We start from the raw sequence: 23,976 nt of genomic DNA, 5'->3' as shown, positions 1-23,976 counted from the left end.
GTAATCATTTAATCATTATTGATCAGAGTTATGTAATTGCTTTAAATTAAATTGAACTATTTGTCAAATGATGACATCTTTATTTTGATGATGACAACAACATCTGATTTGTTTTTTATTAAGAAGTGCATTATATGTTTTTATTTTGGTGGTACGTTCAGAGTAATATTTTGTTAACACCACAATAAATATTTTTTTGCCCGTGCGTTGCACGGGTGGAAAAACTAGTTTCACAACATATACAGAATTCATATTAAGGATCCATATTAAAAATTTCCAGCACCAACATTTTATCTTAACACCTTGACATTCATAAAAAAAAAAATGCAAAATAAGCTTGAATTTCAGCTAAGAAATTTTCACAAAATTTAAGAAAAAGGTTCAGTTGGCACCTTGAAGAAAAATACCTAATGCAAGATGCTTAAGCGCCCGTAAAACCGCCTTTCTAGTCGCATCAGCTTTGGAAAGCCAAACTAAACAAAGAAGAGAGACTTCTCATTGTATACAATATTAGGCATAATACTTCATTATTTATCACATATTCCATTTCCTCATAGACACATATGCAACAAATACAAAGCGGCATTTATTAAATTCATCAAACCTATAGAGAATTACACCAGAATTAACAGTCAAAGGTTCCAATATAATTCATAAATTGCTTTGGATTTTTTTTTAGTTTATCAACACATCTCATTATGCAAGGCTCATGTACAAAATGCAACTCACCATATTAGCCATTGAATGACTGAAAGTTACATGACAAAAACTTGAAACACACGCAAGTTTATCATATTAGATTCTTCAAAAAGAAAATTCTTCCTATAAAAAAGGAATGACCAACAATAATTTCACCTCTCTCATAAAGAATCTCAAATTTAATTCTCATCTCTCAAGGTTTAGCAAGATGTCAGAAATGTGTGCACCAAACTAAAAAATTGATCACATAACAAACTAACCAACCAACTAATTAATTGCTCCAGCACCCTTGACCACTATAGTTGAACAGGCTCATCACCGCAGCTATAACAATTGAGGCAAGCACTGCATTTGGAGTGTACTTGAATAGTGGTATAATCACTAATAGAGTTAACAACACTATGGCCATAACTATGTTTGATACAACAATTTTACAGCCAGACATATAGTTCACAGCGGAGCGAGAAAATGATCCTTAAAAAAATAATCAGAAACACTCATCAAGATAACTCTAATAATAGTTGAAAACCGTGAAACTAAGGGAACAAAAATCGTGAATCAGCAAAAGTAGAGGATCATGTATTGAAGCCAAAATAAAAAGATGATTGATTGAAGCCAAAAAAAAAGCTATTTCTATAACAAAGGATATAATAATGTCAACTTGTTTTCATATGCTATCCTGGAGAGCATATGAAAATAAGACCTCTCTGGTACCGTAGCCACATAGCAAGATGTCAAAGCTTTCATAGCAGCAAATGTTCTTCTAACAGCCACAGCTTCCTACAAAGTTAAAAAACAATACTGACTCAAATGTTCTATAAATGTTTATGAAACAAAAGGGATGAGGAATTTTATGTAAATTTATACCTTCTTTTTCCAACGAAGCACTGTGCATTGATGAAATCTCTGCCTCTTTGTCCTTTAATTTTTCTTCTAGGACATGATAATGCTCTACCTTATCCTTAAGCTCAGTGCATGCATTTTCGTAGTTTGATAAAAGAAGCTTTTAGTTCTTATAATCTGGCTGAGACCATTTGCCAGAGCAGAAGTTGAGATCAAAGAAATTTTTACTTGAGATCAAGATATTACAATTTCAGGTTATTTACCACCAATAATTCACCCAAACACTATCTTTCACCCAAATTTTGTATCAAATACTATCATTATAACCTCATTCTGAGACAAACAATATCTTTCACCCAAATTATGCATCAACAAACTATATCAGTTTTTAACACCTTAGACACAACATCCAGAATCCTTATTATGCAGACTTTAACTCCAACAATTAGCTTTATACTCTATATATACAACAAAGCCAGAAAACCAAACAAACTTACATAAAAACACTTACTTGAATCAACAGCTATAGCAGTAGTAAATCAGCAAGAATATTCACACAAAGAAATTAACAAACAAAAATAACACAAACAACAACCAAATTTTTAAAATTACGTAGTCATCAAGCAAACAATATCCATGACCATCTTTAACATCAATTGATCACATACTCTAATCTTTCAAATGCCTTAAAATCTTTTTATCCACTATTTTATATCATAATCTCACATATCAACAGATTTTCCAAAATAGCTTAATCACAGCTTATTACTTTTGTCTCAAGATTTTGCAATTGTCTCAAACACAGACCCAAAAACATATAAATCAATTTTGACTTAACACCTAATTTACCAAGGGCTCAATCTAAACAACATAAACAGAGCAAAATCACACAAAAACAAAACAAAATAGCAAGAAATAATTGATATAAACAACATCAACTACCAGAATCACACAAACCTTTAAACTTGATGGCAAAGAAACCTGAAGAAGAACATAAAAAACAGAGTTAGAACATAACCAAAGCACAAAAAACCAACAAAACACAAAAACCGAACAAAATAACAACAAATAATTGACATAAACAGCACCAACTCCCACAATCACACAACCTTATGCTTGATGAGCAAGAAACCTGCACAAGATGATAAAAAAATGCTCAGCACAAACTCAACATGCAATCGGACATGCATCACACAAAGAACACATAACAGCAAAAAAGCATCTAATCATCCTAGACAACAATCCAAAAACCCTTTTTGAAAACATGCAACCAAAGACCAAATTCTAAAAATGGAAAATTACCAACATGCAATTACCAACATGCAATCGGACATGCATCACACAAAGAAAACATAAAACACCAAAAAAGCATCTGATCATCCTAGAACACAATCAAAAAACTACCAAAGACCAAATAAAACCCAACGTAAATGTAGAATAACAAAGATTGAAACATGCAATAGATCAGAAAGCAAACAGATGAAGTAAACAAAAAAATAGACCAAATTAATCATCTTTTACACTTAATCGATTTCAATTTCATTCGATGGTATGAGCAGAACGATACCTTGCAATAAAAAGAACAACACGTTCTTGGAAGAAGAAAAGAAACCGAGACAGCTCTGATAGTTGGAATTGGAATTGGAACACAATGAAATGAAGTAGTGGGAATTTCATACCACTCAATATATATATAGGGTAAAATTGTCAAAAACACGGACAAAGATTGTCCTATGTGTATTGGATTGGATTAGGATTTTAAAAGACAATTTTTGTATGAAAAAGTCTAGTGGATTTTAAAAGATTATGCAAGATTTTGATGACTTTTAGGATTTTAAAAGATTCTCAAGGATTTCAAGGGATTTATATCTTAAGATTTTATAAGATTTTAAAAGACTATCAAGATTTCAATGGATTATATTAAAGAAGTTAATTGTGTTTTTCCTAGATGCTTATAGATGTTTTTATTTTTTCCAACATTGTACTACACTATTATTAATTTTTTTTTTTTCAACACTGTACTACACTATTATGTTACTAACAATTACTGCCAATTTTTTTAAGACGACTCTATGTGTGGAACACCTCTGATCACAGAATTGAAGTCAAATCACTCTTTATCTCAACAGCTATTTTGAACCCTTCGTAATTTCAGTATAATAAACTTTTGTTTGAAGTAGAACTAATAAATCCTTAATAAGAAAAGTAGAACTGATAAATTGAACAAATAGAATTGCACCAAGATGTTGTATTCAGGATCCAAGGATCAAACCCTTAAGGTGTTTATTGTTTGGAAATACGGACTCTAATCTATGAATCTTTGGTGGTTTTTTGTTCTTTTACGTTAGCTGGCTATGCACTTGCTTGTTGCTTTTTTATGTGTTTTTTCACTAGTAGAACTAATAAATCCTTAAAAAGAAAAGTAGTACTGATAGGGATTTTAACTTGACGAGAATGAAATTACAGGAAGCCTCACAATCCACCAACATTATTTTGATGAAGGTAGTCTCACAATCCACCGTTGGTAACAAACGACCTTCCTCTTTGAACCTGAAATCTCCTTGGACAACCCGGAAAGAAAATTGTGAGAGTCTCACAAAGTCTCACATTTTTGTGAGATTGTTGAATGAGTAGTGTGTTCACATTTTTAACTAAAAAGTCTCTCAAAATCCATTACATAAAAGAATCCATTAAAATCTATTAATTTTTGAATACCAAAAGACATTTTATAAGTTGTGAGAAATCTTAATTGAATACCAACGGATTTCGTTGCATTGTAAAAAAAGTCTTGATTGTCTTGATTGAATACCATAAGATTCATTTATATTTTATAAAAGTCTTGATTGAATACCACAAGATTTTTTTATAATAAAAAAGTCTTTTAAAATCCCTTGAAATCTCAATCCAATACACCCCCCTTAGTTTAGTAGATAGATAGACTCATTTAATTTCCAATGATCACATAGGTTATAGCTCCATATGTTTCTTTTCGAAATTATTGTTTGCTGATTCATAATTTTATTAATTGAAATTTCCAAAACACCATAAAAACTAAATAAAATCATTGGCAGGAAAATCTATCAAATCACAATAGTCCATAAGTAAAACGAAAATAAGTCTAGAAGTCCTAACTCAACTGACAAAAGCCAAAATTGCAAAGTCGGACGTCGTGATCCGTGTTCGAACACAGGATCTCACAGTTGTGTGTGAGTTTAATTTCAGTTAATTACCACTTCATCTAATACCGGAAAAAAAAAACGAAAATAATTGAATGGATTCCGGAACGGTCACGTAATGTAATGTCCTTGGAAATGAGTTATACTATAAATAAATGAATCCAATTCGTAGGTGCGTATGTAGGTGAATTAAGTTAACCTAAATGAACTTATGAACAAATGGTACGTGGAGATTCAATTTGAGTGATAAAATTGGATTCAACGTAGACCAGTTAAAATCATTCCAGTCTCACATAAATTTATGCATTTAATCTAAACTTCATTTTGAATTCACACCGATAGATTAATGTCTTTGAGTTTGAGTTTGAGCTTGAATTTGAAAATGAGAGTGAGACAAAGGAAGATGAAGAGATAGAAGGATAATGGTTGAAAAATTGAAAAGAGATTAAGAGTATTTTTGTTAATTTAGGGTGTAACCATAAGTATTTAGGGTATAACTAAAAATGCGTATAAAACCATAAGATAAGATTGTTAAAAAAAAAAAAAAATAGTGTGTTATTAAAAATCAAATATAATTGTGAGTTTAGAACAAGAAGGTTCGACGAGAATTGAAAGAGCAATATGGGAAAAGCTCCGTGTTAAGACCAATGATAAGAGCAATATTTTTGCTGTAATTTGTGTATGTTTCTTCTGTTTTATTTCAGGATGTTCTTTGATGAGACATCAGTGACTTGACTTGTACAAATTTTTGGGTGGTTCTCTTTTGCACGTCATGTGCAAGATGAATCAATTAAGTTGATTTAATATATTTCATTTTGACTTGTTAAAATAAAACAACTAATACTAGTGATGTGATGTTGCATCTGTGTGCCAGAAAAGTTAGTGAAAAGTTGCATTGCCTTGGGTTGTGGGGAAGTCCTTTGGGACTATTGTGCAAATTTAAAAGAGATCCCTAGGTCTAAGTTGCAAAACAATAAAATTAGGATGTGCAGAATTCACAAGAATATGGATATTGATGCAATTATTTAAAGTTGAGGGTGTGCAGACCACACTGGATCTGCCCCTGCGCGTGTGTGTAAGTTTGCGTGTGTAGTTCCGATTATAATGTTCCATACATATAAGTTATTTTAACATCTGGAATGTTGTTCCATCATCACAAATAAAAATAAAGATTGTAAAATCTTAATATCCATAGTTATTTATACATCTCCTAGGTAGAAAATAGATATTAAATCGATGATTAATTTAACCTCCCATAAGAAGAAAATTTTCTTTATAAAGTAATACATGACTAAAATTTAATATATTTTCTTTAATCCCAAGGTCTTCAATCATCTGGCTATTCCAATTAAACCAAACTATTTCACCATCTTCTTTTATAAAAAAATACACCCTTGTTTCCTACTCCGATAGGACTCTGAATGCAAGCCAATGGACCAATGGTAAAAAGCTTAGACCATGATTCTTTCACACCAACTTCACCTAAAACATATATATCAAAAGTAGGTGTACCGAAATCCCATAAGATCAATGCAATGGAACCACTTAACGCAACCAAGTATAAGGGCCTTGAAAAAACGCTAAATATATCATCCACATCTAAAGGCGGGTATAAGGGTATGAGTGTTGTAAAGAACACCTCATTGACCAAGTCAAATGACGTCAATGCTCTTTTAGCATCAGGATGGTCAATTAAATGCCACCAATGACATCTTCCATCCAAGTACAACCGCTGACTTTTAACACAATCAAACCCAGAAAAAGAACAACGTATATCACCCAAGTACATATTGATATCAAGTTTTTTCCAAGAATTACTTCTAAGACTATATATCTCCCAAAAGGAATCAAGTGATATATCTCCCCACGGCACGTCTTCTAATGATATGCCAAAATGTTCACAATATCGGGAAGTTGGTGAAAAATAATATAAATATCTAATCAACTTATTATAATCATCTCTATCATGGTCATAGCCAAACCCATGAAGAACAGTACCAAACCTTTGATAAGTTGGAACAGCCTCGAGAGGGCTTGGAGGAATAACTATGAATTCTTTAGTAGCTGGGTTCCAAAATACAATTCTTCCATTATTTGTGTTGCAAAGGCAAAGAATTCCGGTTATACTACCAGAATCTAAAATACAGAAACAAGGATCCTCCTCTTGAAATGGATTTGGCCAATCTAATTTGACCATATTCTTATATCTATCACTTGAAAGTGAAAGCAAATCTCTATCACCAATTTGTAAAAGTAGAGATACATCACCATAGTAATAATGGTGATTACATATTAAATTTTTGCGGAAGATACTCATAAAATGATGGTTTTCAAATAAAAGTGTCCATGATTTACGAACACATCTAAATCGTTTTAAAGATTTCAGAGGTAATTTTGATAGAATGGAAAATGCAAGTTCATCATGTATGTTCCTAACCTTTTCACATGTCGCTGTCAAATATTTTTCCATCTCTGCTTGAAATTGTAATAGGTTCACAATCACAGGGAGATGTGTTGATCCGAGCAATTAGTAAGAAAGAAAAACAGATGAACTCAAGAACAGTGTATGATTAGAAGAGCGCTCAATGAAATTGTAAGGGCAGGGGACTCTCTTCTTATAGTTTGGATTAATATATAACTTAATTGATAATTAATAAAATAGAACCTTAATTGAGAAGTATCCGTAAAAAAACTTCATTAAGAAAGCAATTAAAACATACTTTTATAGAATAATATCAAGAGAAAACTTAATTCTTAAGAAAGCAATTAAAATATACTTTAATAGAATAATATCATAGAGAAAACTTAATTAAGAAAAAAATCAAATATTTGGATTTCTACTTCCACGTATATCTTATCAATTTAAGTGTTTTATTAATTTTGTTTGACAAAAGTATTTTCTTAATTGTCAATTTATTTTTATGTATGTGTAACAGCCCAGGTGGGTCCCGGCTAGGCACTGTACCCCCGGCACTGTTACTCACAAGCTTAATCACTACCCCCCCTATAGTAGTGTTTTTGCCTCCTGTGGGAATCGAACCTAGTACCTGGGGTTAAGTACTACTTCAATGCATTCCCACTACCAAAAGCGTATTTGAAAAAGTGTTTGACTTATTGGATTCGTACACGATAGCAATAACAAAAATCAAGACAATGATAATATTATAAGATTTACTATTGAATTGAGAGATTACATTGCTAAAACACAATTCAGAAAACTAGACAATTCTCAAACCAAACCTAAATGCAATAAAACAAGCTATCACTAAGGAACATAAGTATATGAACTAATGAATTGAAATTTAATTCAATTCAATTGTGATAAAATTGACTTAGAAAAGAATTTTAATTCAATGAATTAAGATTAGGTTTACCATTAAAAATAGGGAAATGCTAAAGAATAGAAAATATGTATTGGGAAATGATGAAAAGTGATGAATTTAACTTTTTAAAAGTCAAAATATTGTTGAATCCAACGTAAACATTCTACTTTTAGTTTCCTTAACAATTATCCTAAGTTCCCTAAGGGCACTTGTTAGCATAACCCTTAAAAATATGATCACATCAAATCAATTAGCTACAATTACTAAAATTCATATTCTACAATTAAGACAAAGTAAAAGAGGAAAGGGAAGAGAAGACACCGAAAGCTATAGTAGTTCCCTCTTTCGTCCTCGCTTCGGGGTATGTCTACTCTTCTTGATAGAAAACGTCTCTATCAAGGACTTCAACTATTGTTGAAATTAATTAGAAATGTTATGATTACAAGAATTCCCTTTTTACCCTAATCTTCAATTCGTATACAATAACAACCCCCAATATTCAAGTAACTCTTATTTGCTATGTTCGCTGCTTAGATACCCTTGAACAAAATTAGAAAAAATCCCTGATACCCTTGGATATGGAAAGAAATCACTATATTCACTTTAGAACTTTGATACCCAACCAAGATCCTTAAAATCAATCAATGTACAATTCTTATAGCAATCCAGAAATCTATGACTCAAAGACCACAAAGACTCTCATAAAAAAATTGTTTAATCTGAAAAAACAAGTGGAGGGTGAGGTTTCGAGACTGTAGAGAGAATAGATGCAATTGATTCAGTAATTTTGAAGTTGTGTGGATATAGCTATATATAGAATGAGTGGCAAGTGCAAAATTTTAGCAAAAAACAACGTAGTGATTGGAATCACCAAAATTCTGATTCAATTCAGACATGTAGAAATAGAGAATCTAGACATATGAAGATTCATACGAATCAACCAAAGATTGAATCGAATAAATTAGCCTAGATGAAGGTAGTTATGATTCAAGGATTTGTCATTCAAATCAACATGTCAAAACACACCACCGGAGGAAAACTTTGATGCCAATCAAAGTATTTTGATTCGATTCACTTGTGATACGATTCAGAAAATCATGAATTGAATTAAAATGCATGACACGCAAGAAACAAGGGCGGAGAGAATGATTGATACGAATAAAAAAAAACGTATATCGAATCAATCATCTAGAAGAAAAAAAAAGTTTGCCACTCAAAAGAAATATTTCTATACATATGGTCACATTTGACGTCCAAAAACCATATGACATAAAGAGACAACGAGTTCTAGTTGCTTTAATAACTTCTAGGCTATAACTAACATTATGTAAGCATCATCAAACTAACCTAGCAAATAAATATCATCCAAACAAAAAACTTAATGTTATAAGCAACTTCGTTATCCCCCTTTTTGATGATGTCAAACAATGTAGATGATGTTGGCTAAACTCCCCCTGAAACTTATCATACAAGAAACCAAAAGCACATGACATATGTCTATTACAACTATTCATAATGACCAGGAAAACATCCATACAGACATCAAACATTAATATTTGTAAGGAGAGAGGACAGACATATTAAGAGGCAACATCGACATCCCAACTAGGTTGGCACCCCGAGTAACCTCCATCAAATGCCGCCAAACTCTAGAAACAATAGGCAAAAAGTAACATCAACATAACAAAAGTAAAGTAACAAAAATAAATTGACATCAACATCATTCTCCCCCTTTGACAACGTCAAAAAAGGGAAGGTGCGGTGTACGAAATTAATTCATTTGATCAATTGATACAAGACATGCATGTGTTGAAGAATGTTGTTCACACTTCACTCAATGCTTGGAAACACTAGTAATTTATCAATATAACCTCATCGGCAGTTAACTGCCGATAGATTTTAACCGACGTCAATTAACTGCCAATGGACATTTACGTCTTTTCCTGATGTGTTTCAGCCTTGTTAGAAGTGTAAACAGAAATTTAAGCATGTGTTATTAATAGCCCAACAGATGCGATGGTAGACACCGGGGAAAGCCAAACAAAAAAGGAAGACTTTCACGTACAGCGAGAAAACAAGAGATAAATCTATGTTCTTTTCACTTCAAAAATTTGTACGAGAAAACAAGAGATAAATCTATTTTCTTTTCACTTTAACAATAATTGAATCGATATAATTTGAAAATTATTTTTAAACACTAGATACAATTTTTTTTGTATATCTTGCGCTAACAGGGATGATGACATTCAATATTTGATATCAAATTGTACGCCAAGTTATCTTGGTTAACATCTTACCTTTGTATGTGGTGATGTTTTAGCAAAGACTTTTTTCATATTGGACCGTCATAATATTCCTAAAGGCTTAGAAGTCCTTCAGAAGGGCTCTTTAGTCCTCAAGAAAGGCTCTAAAGCCTCCAGAATGGCTCGGGCGCCCTCCAGAAGGGCTCCCGCGGCCCTGGCGCGCTCGCCTAAGAGGCACCTCCCTCTTATTCTTCTAGAACCCTCTAGAAACTGCCTAAAATACACAAATACCCCTGTTACTTGAGAACCAAGCAACCAAAGCCCAAGCCCATAGCAGGCTATAAATACCACTCTTGAGGTCATTCTCAAGGCATCTAATCATCAGTCTAAACCCTAGAATCCTAGTATTCTCACCGTACTTTTTTGCAAGTATAGTTGGTGCCGTCTGTGGGAAAAGGTAAAACTAGCCTTGACCACTATCTCCCGAGATCGCACATCGCGATTTCGCAACCCTCTATCCAAATTTTCAGGTCGCAGAAACCTTTACGATTTGGAAATCCCAACCATCTTTAACCCCCCTAGGCCGCACCTCACATACGACCTAGAGAAAAACCTCCCCATCATGGCAACACCAGAAGAATTGGAATCCATGCGAACCCAACTCGCTCAACTGAAGGATCACAACGAAGCTCTGCAAGCTTCGATGGAGATCATGCAACAAAAACAACTGGAAGAAAAGGATGAATCGCACCACGGCGAGTTGGACGATTCGGAACCACAACCTTTGTCCATTGAAATCTGGGACGTACCAGTTCCAGAAAACTTCAAACCCCCTCATCTCTCCATCTTCGACGGGAAGAGCGACCCCATGGAACATGTCACAACTTTCAACACCCGCATGGCTGTAGTCAGAGCCCCCGACTCTCTCAAGTGCAAACTACTAGCCGGAACACTCTCTGACGCCGCCCTAAGATTCTCTATCCTCAGCTATCAGGACATGACGAGGAAGCTTGTTCAGCAATTCTCCGCCAGTCGCCACCGCAAAGTTCCAGCAACCAGCCTCTTCAACGTGCGCCAGGGGCAGAGCAAGTCCCTTCGAGATTATCTGGCGAGATTTAATGATACGACCATAAAAGTGATCAACCCCAACCAAGAAGTGTTTGTTGGCGCCTTCCAGAATGGTCTAAGGGCGGGTCAGTTCAACGAATCTCTGGCCCAGAAACCCGCTGATTCCATGGAAGAAATCATCGCTAGAGCAGATTGCTACATCAAAGGCGAGGAAAGCAACGCAGAAAAGAAAGCAAGGGACGCCAAGGAGCGGCCACCCAATGGCTCAGAGCGGCGACCATACCAACCAGCGGTTGGCAGAGACCGAGTTCCCTACAGGAGACCAGAAAGGCGACCCCACGCGCCCAATCACTACAAGCAACGCCTGGAGGACTTCACGCCGCTGAACACAAGGCCAGAACGCATTATGAAGGAGGTATACGAAACCAAGTTGATCCCAGACCCACCTCCGTCACGCCTTCCAGTCATGGGAATGGATAAGGATAAGTGGTGCAAATATCACAGAATAAGAGGTCATGACACTGACTCATGTATACATCTGCGCCGAGAGATTGAAAGATTAATCCAGAATGGGAAGCTGAGAGGGTACGCCCAGGACAGAAGGGACGAAAGGCAAAAAGTAGACAATAAAAAGGAAGAAGTGGATGCAGAAAAGAGACACACGCTAAACACCATATCAGGTGGGTTCGCCGGAGGTGGAAAGTCGAGCTCATCCCGAAAGAAATATGTGCGACAGGTAATGTTGTGCAAGGAGTATGGAGGACAGAATCACGACCACGAGCTTGACGTGTCGTTTTCAGCTAAAGATTATCGAGACGTCGTACCACACGATGATGACCCCATGGTTGTCACCTTACAAATCTTTAAGTGGGATGTAAAGAGAGTGTTGATAGATCCAGGTAGCTCCGCCGATATACTTTACTATGACACATTTGATCGAATGGGATTAGACCCAGAACAACTCCAACCCTTCAAAGGAATGCTGGCGGGATTTACAGGCGAACAGGTTCACGTAATGGGCTACATCACCCTCAAGACGACCTTTGGTAGTGGGTCTCATGCGAAAACCATTCGTGTAAGATATCTCGTTGTGAACTCGCCTAGCTCCTACAATATCATTATAGGGCGACCTGCCATTCATGAAGTATCCTTTAAATTCTGGAAAGGTTGGAACTATCCGTGGTGATCAAAAGCTCGCCAAGGAATGCTATCACAATAGTTTGCGGCTACAGAAAACTAAGAAGAAATCCAATAACGAGGTAATGCACGAAGTTAACATGATCGACCTCGACCCCAGAGAAGACTTCCAGCAAGAGTGATTGGAACCCACTGAAGACTTAAAAGAAATCTCCATCGGCCCAGAGGCCCACCACACCACTAAAATTGGTACATCACTGAGCCTTGAAGAAGAGACCGCCCTGGTGGATCTACTATGAAGGAATTTAGATCTCTTCGCTTGGCACCCGTCTGAGATGCCAGGAATGGATCCTGACGTTGCTTGTCACCATTTGTCCATCAAAGCGGGTGTGAAGCCAGTAGTACAGCGGAAAAGGAAGATGGGTGAAGAAAGAAGAAAAGCTGTAGATGACGAAGTAAAGAAGCTAGCAGACGCCCGCTTTATCATCGAAATAAAGTATCCAACATGGCTGGCCAACACCGTCTTTGTAAAGAAAGTAAATGGGAAATGGAGAATGTGCGTGGACTACACCGATCTTAACATGGCATGCCCCAAAGATCCTTATCCCCTCCCAAATATTGACCACCTGATTGACAACGCTTCAGGATACAAAACCCTGAGCTTTATGGACGCTTATTCTGGCTATAACCAGATACGAATGGACCCCTTAGATGCCCCCAAAACAACTTTCATGACCAACACCAAGAATTATCACTATGAAGTCATGTCTTTTGGACTCAAGAATGCGGGCGCCACCTTTCAAAGATCTATGGACACAGTTTTTTCTCAACAAATAGGACGGAACTTAGAAGTATACATTGATGACCTGGTAGCGAAAATGAAAGAATGGCATAGCCATACAGACGACTTGGAGGAGATTTTTAGTCAGGAAGTACAAAATTCGTTTGAATCCGGTAAAGTGTTCCTTTAGAGTACAAGCAGGAAAGTTCTTAGGTTTTCTCCTAACAAGGCGAGGCATTGAAGCAAATCCCGATAAATGTCAGGCGATCATCACCATGAGAAGTCCCTCTAACATCAGGGAAGTGCAGCAACTAACAGGAAGATTGGCGACGCTATCTCGCTTTCTATCCTGTGCGGGTGACAAAGCTTTCTCTTTTTTCGCCTCCATTAAGAAGAAAGAGAAATTTGAGTGGACACCGAAGTGTGAAGATGCTTTCCAACAAATAAAGAAGTTTTTGTCTAGTCCGCCCGTCCTCCAGAGACCAAGTCCGCACGCCATTTTATCTTTGTATTTGGCGATCTCTAAACACGCCATGAGCACTGTACTGGTAGAAGACTCAGAAGCAGGTGAGAGACCAATCTATTTTGTCAGTAGAGTATTTAAAGGGGCAGAACTACGATATTAGAAGATTGAACGGTTGGCTCTAGCCGTAGTCACCACAGCAAGGAAACTTCGTCCGTATTTTCAAAGCCACAAAATTGTCGTCAAATCAGACTATCCCATCAAGCAAGTTCTTGGGAAGCCAGACCTGGCGGGAAGGATGGTGGTCTGGTCTATAGAACTATCTGAGTACGACGTCCAGTTTGTTCCGAGAGGGAGTATCAAATCCCAAGTCTTGGCAGATTTTGTTGTAGAGCTCACCTCGCCAATAGAAGAAAAAGCTCCTTTCGTATGGCTCCTGTCCGTATATGGTTCCTCCAACTTAAAGGGCAGCGGTGCGGGCGTGATCTTGGAAGGGCCGGATGATATCCTTATAGAGCAATCTTTAAGATTTGAATTTAAAGCGAGCAACAACCAAGCAGAGTACGAAGCCCTAGTCTAGTGATAACCTTGGGGAAACCTACGGTTATCACGTGACTAAAATACAACCTGCCGGTTAATTATACGTGTGTGGACATAATTATCTAGACGAATGTGCACACTAGAATTCGTCTTAGAATCTTCATAACATGTTATAGGCTTTACTATATCATGCGTGTCATGGCGGTCAAAGGGATCCTAGAACCGCTTTGCCAAGATACGTTAAACGCACCGAAGCCTACACTATATTTCATGACACAATCCTATACCAGACGAATAGGGAAACCTAAGTTCGTCTTCGGTAAATCATTCATTTCATAATCTATTTCAACAATGGTTCATATCTAACATAATCATAACATGCATAGTCATATTCGTTAAGTCATTATGTTAGCGTGAGTCAAACAGCATTATCTTGGTTCGTTTTACGGAGAGCCCCGAGTGGAGTAACCCCGAGAACTATCCCATACATGACCGATGTACGTACATCGGACTCCCTCGGTGTCGTGCGGGTCCCTTACGGATTGAATCGTTCCCCTTAGGTCGGGAACCTCTTGTATCCCCTGACGTGGATAACAAGAGACACGAGCACCTACATCTTATATTAGTCATGTTCATATACATACATATTCATACTTGTTCATAGGCATAGAAGATATTCTTCGTTTCATCACTCATAGTACCTAGAAAAGGTAATATGACATTCTATTCTCGACAACTATGTCGAGTCTCTAGATTTCAAACCTTTCCTTAGAATATCACTTCCCCATCATGCTTAACTCTCTTGAGTCATCCTTGAGACACATGTTAAAATTGCCATGTCTTTTGATTCAAAGTTCCATTAACGATTGGTACATCTTTCTATTAATTTCTGAGGACCAAAAATGCCATAACCCAAGTAACAAGCCATTTAGAAATTCAAAGTTTTAACCAAGTCAAGTTTGTTCCAGTTGTAAAATAAGTGAAAACAGTAAAAATATACTTCAAACGATCGCATCGGACCCCCACACGACTGACACCAAGCACCCGAGCACAAAACAACACGAAAGTTGCCCTGTCTGGGGCGCCTGGCGCTAGCTCTCTGTGGGTGGGCGCCTAGCGCCCTTGTACAGGCGCAGTGCTCCGAACCTGCGTTTTTCGGCTGCGGGTTTTTATCACTTTCGACCCAAAACTCCAAATTTTGATCTCCTAAATGTACCAACTCATTCCAAACATTGTTAACAAGTTCATGTACTCAAAATGGTTTACAAAAACATATACAAGATCATGTTCCATGGCAATTTATCATGTAATCAACAAGGCATGGCTTTAGGTTCAATAAAATTTCATAGAAGCAAAACTAACACAAAACATGATTTCTTAACTTGATTTTTCCAACCCAAAGGTAGGTTACTCTATCTATAGAACTCACCTTGAAAAAGATTGATGTTGGTTACAAGTCTCTAACCACAAACCCTAGGATCACTACTCTTGATTGAGAAAGGAAACTAGTTGAAAAGCTTGCTCCACTACACCCAAAGCTCACTTGATCACATACATCATGAATCTTGAACAACTAATTTGAGCCAAAAGAATGAAGGATTGGATCGGTTCTAGAGAGGGAAGAGAGGAAGAGAAAAGTTTGTAAACCTAGAGTGAGGAAATGGAATGAAAAATGAAGAGTTTGGACCAAATTTTCCTTATATAGTCCTTAAACTCAAATGACTATTATACCCTTCTGCTTAAACGTGCGCATTTGTATCGTTTTCAGACATTACGTTAATTCCTAATACGCGGGATGTTACATTTGTGGAGAAACGGAATTGAGGATCCAAGAATGGATCAAATGATTGCATTTTCCCACGCAGTTCTGTTCAAATCATCTTCACCAGGTTCAGGAGTAGATCTATTGATGAAAGCAAGCTTGTTTTTGGCGCCAAGTGCTCGTTGCATGGATCTGCTCCAAGCTAGGTAGTTTGATCCAGTGAGAAGAGGCGTAACCGTCACGGTTTTGGGACCTTTACTAGGATGAACGTAAAAAATGGAATCAATATCAGCATGAGGTTGTTGACGAACCATAGTGAATCAATGAAGAGGAATGAAGAACGAGAAAAACAGAGAGATAAGAAAATCTGGAAAATTTCCAGAAAATTTGAACAAAACCGAACAAAAACAATGAATTCACAACGAATTCAAAGAAAAGATGATGAATTCACAACGAATTCAAAGAAATGATGATGAATTCACAACGAATTCACCGTGAAACAGAGGAAAAATGACGAAGAAATCGCGAGAAAAGTGCAGCGGAAAGATAGAATCAAGGATCGTAACAAACTCTCTCTTCAAAGAGAGCTCTTGATACCATATTATGAAACTGAGAAACAAATTTATTTTCATTAGATTGAATCAATAGAGTACAATCACTATATATATATATATATATATATATATATATATATATACATTGCATTGTACTATCAATCAACTAAGATTGTACTACATCACAGTTACTTGTACTGCAAGTTACTGGTAACTGTACTACATTACAGTTACTTCTATTGCAAGTAACAGTTGTCTCTTCCTCATTGGTTGGAGAAAGCTCATGGCGTAATAACTACTCAATATATCTAACCACACATTAATCAAACATATAGAATGCGTCTCAATTTTACAATTATCCATTATATGAAATTTGTAGATAGTCCATTTGTTTGAGATTAACAATAATGGTTATTGATTTTTGGGATAAATCCAAATTCAATTCTATAAAAAGGAAACATTTGCATCTAGGCCATTATTGGTCGTAAATCTTAGTGATTACCAATTGTGGAAAAACAAGATTCAAAACACAAAAAAACCTAAATGTAAACCTTCAACCAAGAAATTAAAGAACAATTTTGAGATAGAGATCACCTTCAACCAATGATGGAAAGAGTGAAGCAATTGCGATTGAGAGGAGGCGAAGATATTGAGTTGTTGACGACGAGAGTGAGGGAACACGACGACGACTTCGACCAGCGACCATGAGGAAATGAAGAGAGTGGAAGGAGATTGAGCGGTTGGGAGGAGACAGCGACGATAGGCCTCATCCTCAGATCAGGGCCGGCCTAAGGGCCAAGCCACCAAAGCGAGGGCTTTAGGCCTCAAGATTTTGGGTTAAAAAATACCTCAAAATAAGTGAATTTAATTATAAATATATAATATGACATACTAATGATCAATATTTATCTAGCTTAGTTGGTCAATTTTAAGGCCTCAAATTCTTTTGGACCAAAGTTCAAATCTTAGATACAACAAAAATTGACACTACACCATTTGTTGTCTATGGCAACACTTTTTTAGCCAACATGTAAAAATTGTTGCCTAAAAGTCGCTAAGGCAACGTTTTCTGATTGTTGCTAGAAATATTTTCGCAACACCTGGAAAATGTCTCGTAAAATACTTCTGGGGACGTTTTTGGAATGTTACTTTGTTATCTTTTTGGCAACGATTGTTAATTGTCCTCTAAAATACTTCTGGGGACGTTTTTTGAGTGTTACTCTAATATCTCTTTGGCAACAATTGTTAATTGTCCCCTTAGATACTTCTGGGGACATTTTTAATGTATCACTATATTATTTCTTAGAAACTTCTATGTTTGTATGTTGATGATTTGAGTTTTTTTTATGAGTTTGATGGATTCTTAACAAGTTTTTATTTTATTTTATTTATTTGATGAAAACTGATACCGATGTTGATATTTTATAATAAAAATGATTAAATCAGAAGAAGGAAAGACGAAAGTGTTATCTGAAATGAAAAGACACCGTTCATAATTTTCAAACGTTATTGCAATAAAAAGAGTGGAAAGACGGATAAAGATTTTGAGTTGAATTTTTTATAATTCCAATTATACCCTTAAACAAATTTTCCTATACTAATGTTATAATGTTTGTGGTATTAAAAAGGATGTGGATTTATATTATATTTGTTAAATTATTGTTGTTATTGAAAAAGATAAACATGATTTTTTGGGGTTGTTGCGATTTGAAAGTCACAAGTATTTTTATTAATAATTTTAATCAAAATCAAAATTTCATATAAAATACCGTTCATAATTTACATGTGGCAGCGCAATAAAAAGAGCGGAAAGACAGACAAGTGTGTTGGAACAAAATGAGTTTAAACAATGCCTCTTAAAGTTTTGATGATAACAAAGTATTAAAAGATCAATTGGATATACTAATATTTGTTCAAGTGTGCAGGACCATAGACTAAAACTTATGTCTTAAAACAAAGTATTGGTTATGGAAAAACAAATTAGAGCAGAGGAATTTTTCAAGAGAAGCCAAGTTGCAAGTCAAAATCTGAAGAAGTCGGAGTCTAAAGTCTATCCGGAAGCTAAATGTTCAGAGTCTAAAGTTTATCAGAAGTTGAAGGCAGACAATGAAGTCAATAAAACACTAAAATAGCGTCTATTCAGCGGTGGAGCCAGGAATTTTATAGAGTGTGAGCAAAACAATTATCGCAAATATACATGTGACATAATATATATATATATATATACTCATATCGTATTTGTTACATTTTTTTAATATTTAAATTTATTCTTATCTATTTGTTACATGTGCTATTTTTATTGAAAATTAAAGTCATTTTTGGAAAATGAAAAAGTCAACCCAAAAAAGCTAAAAAAGATTATTTTCTTTATATATAGTATAGATAAATAGTCATAAATCGAAATAAAATGGGTTCGTCATTTTGTAAGAAAAATTACAATTTGAAATAAGAGAGATGGAATATAATCTACCAATAGTGTGCTAAATAAAATTATGAGGTAAATGGCCTTTCCGATACCTCTTTACGGTGAATGTTTGAATAATATCAGCATTATCAAGTGACATTTGTTGTGCACGTGTGAAAAATATTTGAGTTTGCCCAATTTTATTTTTTTAAAGTGGGTTAATGTGCTATTGGATTGGACCTATTATAAAGAAAGTATCAATTGATTCCGGGCAAGTGGCCGGAGTCGTCGGGAGGTGTCTCCGCCACTGCGTCTATTAGTGTCGTCGAGATAAGTATATAAAATAGTAATAAATTTTGTTAAGAGAAATAATAATATATATAAAATTTATTTTTTATGGTTATCTATATATACATTTTTTTTAGGGAGGTTATCTATATATACATATATAAACACTTTTTTTTAACGGATATAATAATAAACATAGTTCTTCAAAAAATATTAATAAACTTAGTTATAGACTTATAGTTATCCGTATACACCTATATTACTAAAAAGAAGTTTTTTTTTTTTTTTTAAGAAAAAAAGAAAGAGAAGTTATTTTATATATATATATATATATATATATATATATATATATATATATATATATATATATATATTAATAAAATAAAAGGTCAATAGCTTCTTTTCTTTTCTCGCGTTCAGCTTCTTCTTTTCCCTTCAAATGAACCTGTATCACCACCGCCATCCACCCATTCTCGGCGCAGGTCTGACCATTATGTGTACAGATCGGAAAAAGTAAGGCAGTTTTCTTTACCCTCTCGACGAGAGCTTTCCATTGGTTCAATTAATTTCATAAAAGGAGCAGTTTTTTCGTCGACCCTTTTCTTTCTCCGCCGCGGTAAGGGGATTTTCCGGCCACCATACTTTGTCTTTCTTCTTCTTCTTTTATGTTTCAGTCATATTTTTAACAAATTCCTTCTTTTCACTTCATTTGTTTGTAACAGTACCAATTTGGGAAAACCACCGTTTTGGAGTTTCTCTGCTACCGTGAACACCGTACCGGAGACAATTTGGGGCTGAGATTGAAACAAGGTGAATTAATTTCCTCTTTTTCCTCCTTGAGTTGGCCGAAACATCAAAATTCATTTCCCTAATTTTCTCAATTCTCATGTTTGGTTGAAATTGTTATTTCATGTGGAGTCTTCTCGCCCAAAGAGTGTGTATATATTGAACTATTAAGGGTGGGAATTTTAATGGAGTTGCAGAAGAAGAAAGTGTCGAAGAAGATTAAGAATCAGAGCCTTATGCTAATTATTTAAAACTTTGTCTCAAAATGACTAAGGTATGTTCTCTAGTAAGCTTGAATTTGAATGGTAATTATAAGATAATATTACTAAATTAATAATTAGAATGAGGTGATTAGTAGAATTAATATTTTAGTTTGTTGATGAAGAGGGAATTAATAATGAGATTTGTTTGAACACCTAATGTTACACTAGTTGATTCTTGAATTAATCTTTGAGTTGTCGTGTTCTTTATATTATTGTGTTTTGCCATTTTTGCCAAGAAGAGAATGATAAAGATGATTGTGAGTTAAAGACCAGAGGGAGAGGTCCTTCACATTTATGTCACCATACCTTCGATTTAGGTACCAAATTATATGAATCCTTGTATGTAAAAGTAAAATTATTTATGTTGTGTCTCTTAATTTAGATTAGGAGGAGCATTTATTTTTTTTATCTTTATTAAGTATATGATTAAATGCTTTACGAAAAGCAAATGCATGGAATTTAACAAAGTTGAAACTTTAAAAAGTTGAAATGAGTTGGTTTAGGGACATCATACTTTACACCTTTTGAAACCATGTTTGTATTTTTTTTAAGAAACTATTAAACATAGAATGTTTATCCTATTGACAGTAACATATTTAGAGACATTAACATCACAAAACATGTGTAGCTATGAATGAAATGTGATAGGCACTGCCTCAGTAAAAGTTTTTTATGCATACACCAGTAAGTGTTAACTAGGATTAATTTTTTAGAAATTTTAACTAGAAATTCCTCTTTAAAATAAACAATTATCACTTGTCTATGCTTTAAAATGCAAGAAGGATTAGATGTTGGTTCGCGTAGGAATACTGGTCAAAGTCCTGCTGAAGGATTAGATTTACCTTTTCAAGCTAGATCAAGTGCTAAGTTGAAAAAGATGGTACTGCATCAAATTAAGCAAGAAAAAATTGAAAAGTTGCATGAGAAGCTGCAGGGAAACAATATAGAAATGCCTCAAGAGATTGTAGAAGTTGTAGATGGTAAATCATTTTCTTGTCTCATGATTATGATTTTATAAAATCATTTTCTGTTTGTGTTGCAAAATTTTATGCATATATTTTGTTTTGCTTGTTAATATATATGCAAAAAGGTGTTAGTAGTGACATCACTTGAAATGTAGGCAAGTGTCTGAAATTGTTAACTTGCGTGTGTAGGGTCTAAATTAGTGTTGTGTGAACTTATGATTATGTTCTTTGGCTGAATTTTTTAAGCGTGTCCAAGGTTGGATTTTGATTGTGTTGCAAAATTTTATGCATAAATTTTGTTTCTGCAATTTGTGGTGCTTGTGCATAACATGGCACAAGTTGCAGAAACTTAAAAATGGACTTGTAATGATAGAATAAGGAAGGGAAATGTGTAAAACAAATTTCCTATTTGCGGTTATGTTGAGTGTGTTTTACTTGTTGTTTTGGTTTTTATTTGTGCGAGGTATAACACTTGTTGATGTCCTGATTGTCCTTTGAACCAACAATATCTATGGTTGATGTATTTTGTTGTTCTTATGCAGCAAGGTATCGATGAAGATGTTAAAAAGGATGACATAGATGAGGAATTGTAAGAGGAAGACGTAAATGATGAATTTCTCGAGGGCAACATAGGTGATGAATTTAAAGAGGATGATATAGATGATACGAGGACGTCCTAGATGATGAAATTCAAGAGGATGACATCGATGATGAATTTGAAGTGGATGATTTGGATGATGAATTCCAAGATAAACTTGAAACTTGAATAAGTTGGATGGTGTTATTTTGCTAGGCTCATACTTCGAAGCATTAAACTTAATAAGTAATGTTCGACATTTTGATTACTCTTATGTGTTGAATTAATGTTTGAACTATTTTATTATATTACATCTTTTGTGGATGTATTGCTAAATTCGATCTTGTTATGAGTTATAATTGACAATTTAAATATTACCTTTAAGCTATAGTTACATTTCAAAAATAATTGGAAAATTGTAATATTTTACGAGAATACTCTAAAAATGTTGCCTGTAAGCTATGGGGACGTTTTTATGTCTTCTTACTGATTCACATTTAAGGCAACAATTATTAATTGTCGCATCCTATGGCAACAGTTAAAAACGTCCCCTTAAATTCCCCGAAAAATCGTCCCCTATTCCTAGGGTTTAGGGGACGTTTCAAAAAAGTGTGCCCAACGATCATGAAAAAACGTCCCCATAGACTATAGGCGACGCTCGCATAGGAGACCCCTGAAAAACGTCCCCTATACTTTTAGGCAACGTTTTTCATAGTTCTGGCAACATTTTTCAATTGTTGCTATAAAGGATAAATGGTGTAGTGTGATTTATTATGCTTTTAATAAGCATTGTGTTATTTTATTTTTAATTCCAAAAGGCCTCTTTATAAAAAATTTGTTTTAGGCCTCTTGACATGTTGGGTCAGTCCTGCCTCAGATTTAGGAAAAGAGGGATGGAACTGAGAGCGAGGGCATAAAATTTCAGATTTATTTTATTTTATTTTAATTTAGTTTATGCTTTTAATAAGCATTGTGTTATTTTTTTTTTAATTCCAAAAGGCCTCATTATAAAAAATTTGATTTAGGCCTCTTGACATGTTGGGTCGGTCATGCCTCAGATTTAGGAAAAGAGGGATGAAACTGAGAGCGAGTGCACAAAATTTTAGATTTATTTTATTTTATTTTAATGTAGTTTTGTTCACTTTTATGTTGACATTGTCATGAAAATCGAGGCCTAACTTATCCTTAAAAAACCGGCTTGTACGGTGAGGAGTGTCTCCTCTATATAAACTATTCTCAAGAATCCTATATATCAGATGTGAGACTAAATAACACCGAGTGTTGGCCGCGCTAACAGACATGATATCTTGCATGCATAGTAAAGATTTCATCTCTTTTTTAATAAAGAGCAAGAACAACATTGTGTATGTTTGGATTTACAATGAGTTTGATTGAATCATAGTGCACAATTGTGTTTTTGTTAAAAGCCAAGGTTAATAAAATAACAATTTATGCGTAATTTTGTTAAACTCACTACAATTTTTTTTTTTTTAAGGAGCTTGCGGTGAATCTAAATACTATTGAATATGTTTCCGTAAGCTTAGTTCAGTTGGTAAGGACAATGCATAATATATGCAAGGTCTGGAGGTTGAATCTCAGACAACAAAAAAAAAACTATTGAATATCATAATGTGTTTGGTTTTTCTTTTGTTAGCTTATACATTGATAGCACCAGTGTAACTAATTTCACATGTACTAATAAGTTAGTTTAATGACCTTGAGTTTATGTATATAAAAAAAAAAAACTAGTTATAATGACTTAAAATATATTTTACTAAATTACTTATAACATTGCCAACAAGGCAATAGATGAGTTGAAAACATGAATCTCCTTAAAAAAAAGAATTTTGATTGATTATCTGAATTGTCCATTTCGAAAGAAGCCTAAACCCTAATGTAAAAACTAAGCAAATGATCCGCTTCCAACTTGAGCGTTAGGTTCATAGGAGCATAATGTGTCTAAGTCAAGGTGATAGCTTCGGGACACCTACTTGGGGTCAAAGACATGGAAGAATTGGTTACCATCTTAATTGGGCTAAAATTTAAAGAATAGGGATCCAAATGGAAGCATCAATACAATTAACCATCTAAAAATTATAATTAA

The 23,976-nt window shown here is 34.8% G+C and overlaps 1 protein-coding gene, 1 long non-coding RNA gene and 1 pseudogene across 5 annotated transcripts; 2 read left to right on the top strand and 1 right to left on the bottom strand.

Annotated features, from left to right (window-relative positions):
* Positions 1–5,860: 5,860 nt before the first annotated feature.
* Positions 5,861–7,280, bottom strand: LOC146936790 (F-box/kelch-repeat protein At3g06240-like; annotated as a pseudogene).
* Positions 7,281–13,545: 6,265 nt separating this feature from the next.
* LOC146936789 (uncharacterized) lies at positions 13,546–14,313 on the top strand. Its single transcript, XM_085749280.1, has 2 exons — positions 13,546–13,837; positions 13,919–14,313. The coding sequence occupies exons 1-2, from the start codon at positions 13,546–13,548 to the stop codon at positions 14,311–14,313; spliced, it is 687 nt and encodes a 228-aa protein (XP_085605406.1).
* A 5,387-nt stretch (positions 14,314–19,700) lies between these two features.
* On the top strand, positions 19,701–22,208 carry LOC146936788 (uncharacterized). Of its 4 annotated transcripts, none has more exons than XR_015030722.1 (5): positions 19,701–19,897; positions 20,004–20,091; positions 20,200–20,341; positions 21,135–21,310; positions 21,838–22,208. It is a non-coding gene; the product is annotated as an uncharacterized LOC146936788 (long non-coding RNA). The 4 variants fall into 4 exon arrangements; XR_015030719.1 differs by having other exon boundaries at positions 21,113–21,310; XR_015030720.1 differs by having other exon boundaries at positions 21,110–21,310.
* The last annotated feature ends 1,768 nt before the right edge of the window (positions 22,209–23,976 follow it).

Source organism: Medicago sativa, chromosome 3 (assembly GCF_051527215.1).
Source record: "Medicago sativa cultivar Bolivia chromosome 3, Bolivia_mono, whole genome shotgun sequence".
Classification (NCBI taxonomy): domain Eukaryota; kingdom Viridiplantae; phylum Streptophyta; class Magnoliopsida; order Fabales; family Fabaceae; genus Medicago; species Medicago sativa.
Note: the sequence above shows the minus strand (reverse complement) of the source record. Positions and strands in the feature narration are given on the sequence as shown.

What these genes read in the sequence shown, in the direction of transcription:
- LOC146936789 (XM_085749280.1), top strand. Translation starts at nt 13,546, where the DNA reads ATGAGAAGTCCCTCTAACATCAGGGAAGTGCAGCAACTAACAGGAAGA. An exon ending in GGTAGAAGACTCAGAAGCAG is followed by an intron (nt 13,838 to 13,918) that starts GTGAGAGACCAA and finishes GGTTGGCTCTAG; the next exon opens with CCGTAGTCACCACAGCAAGG.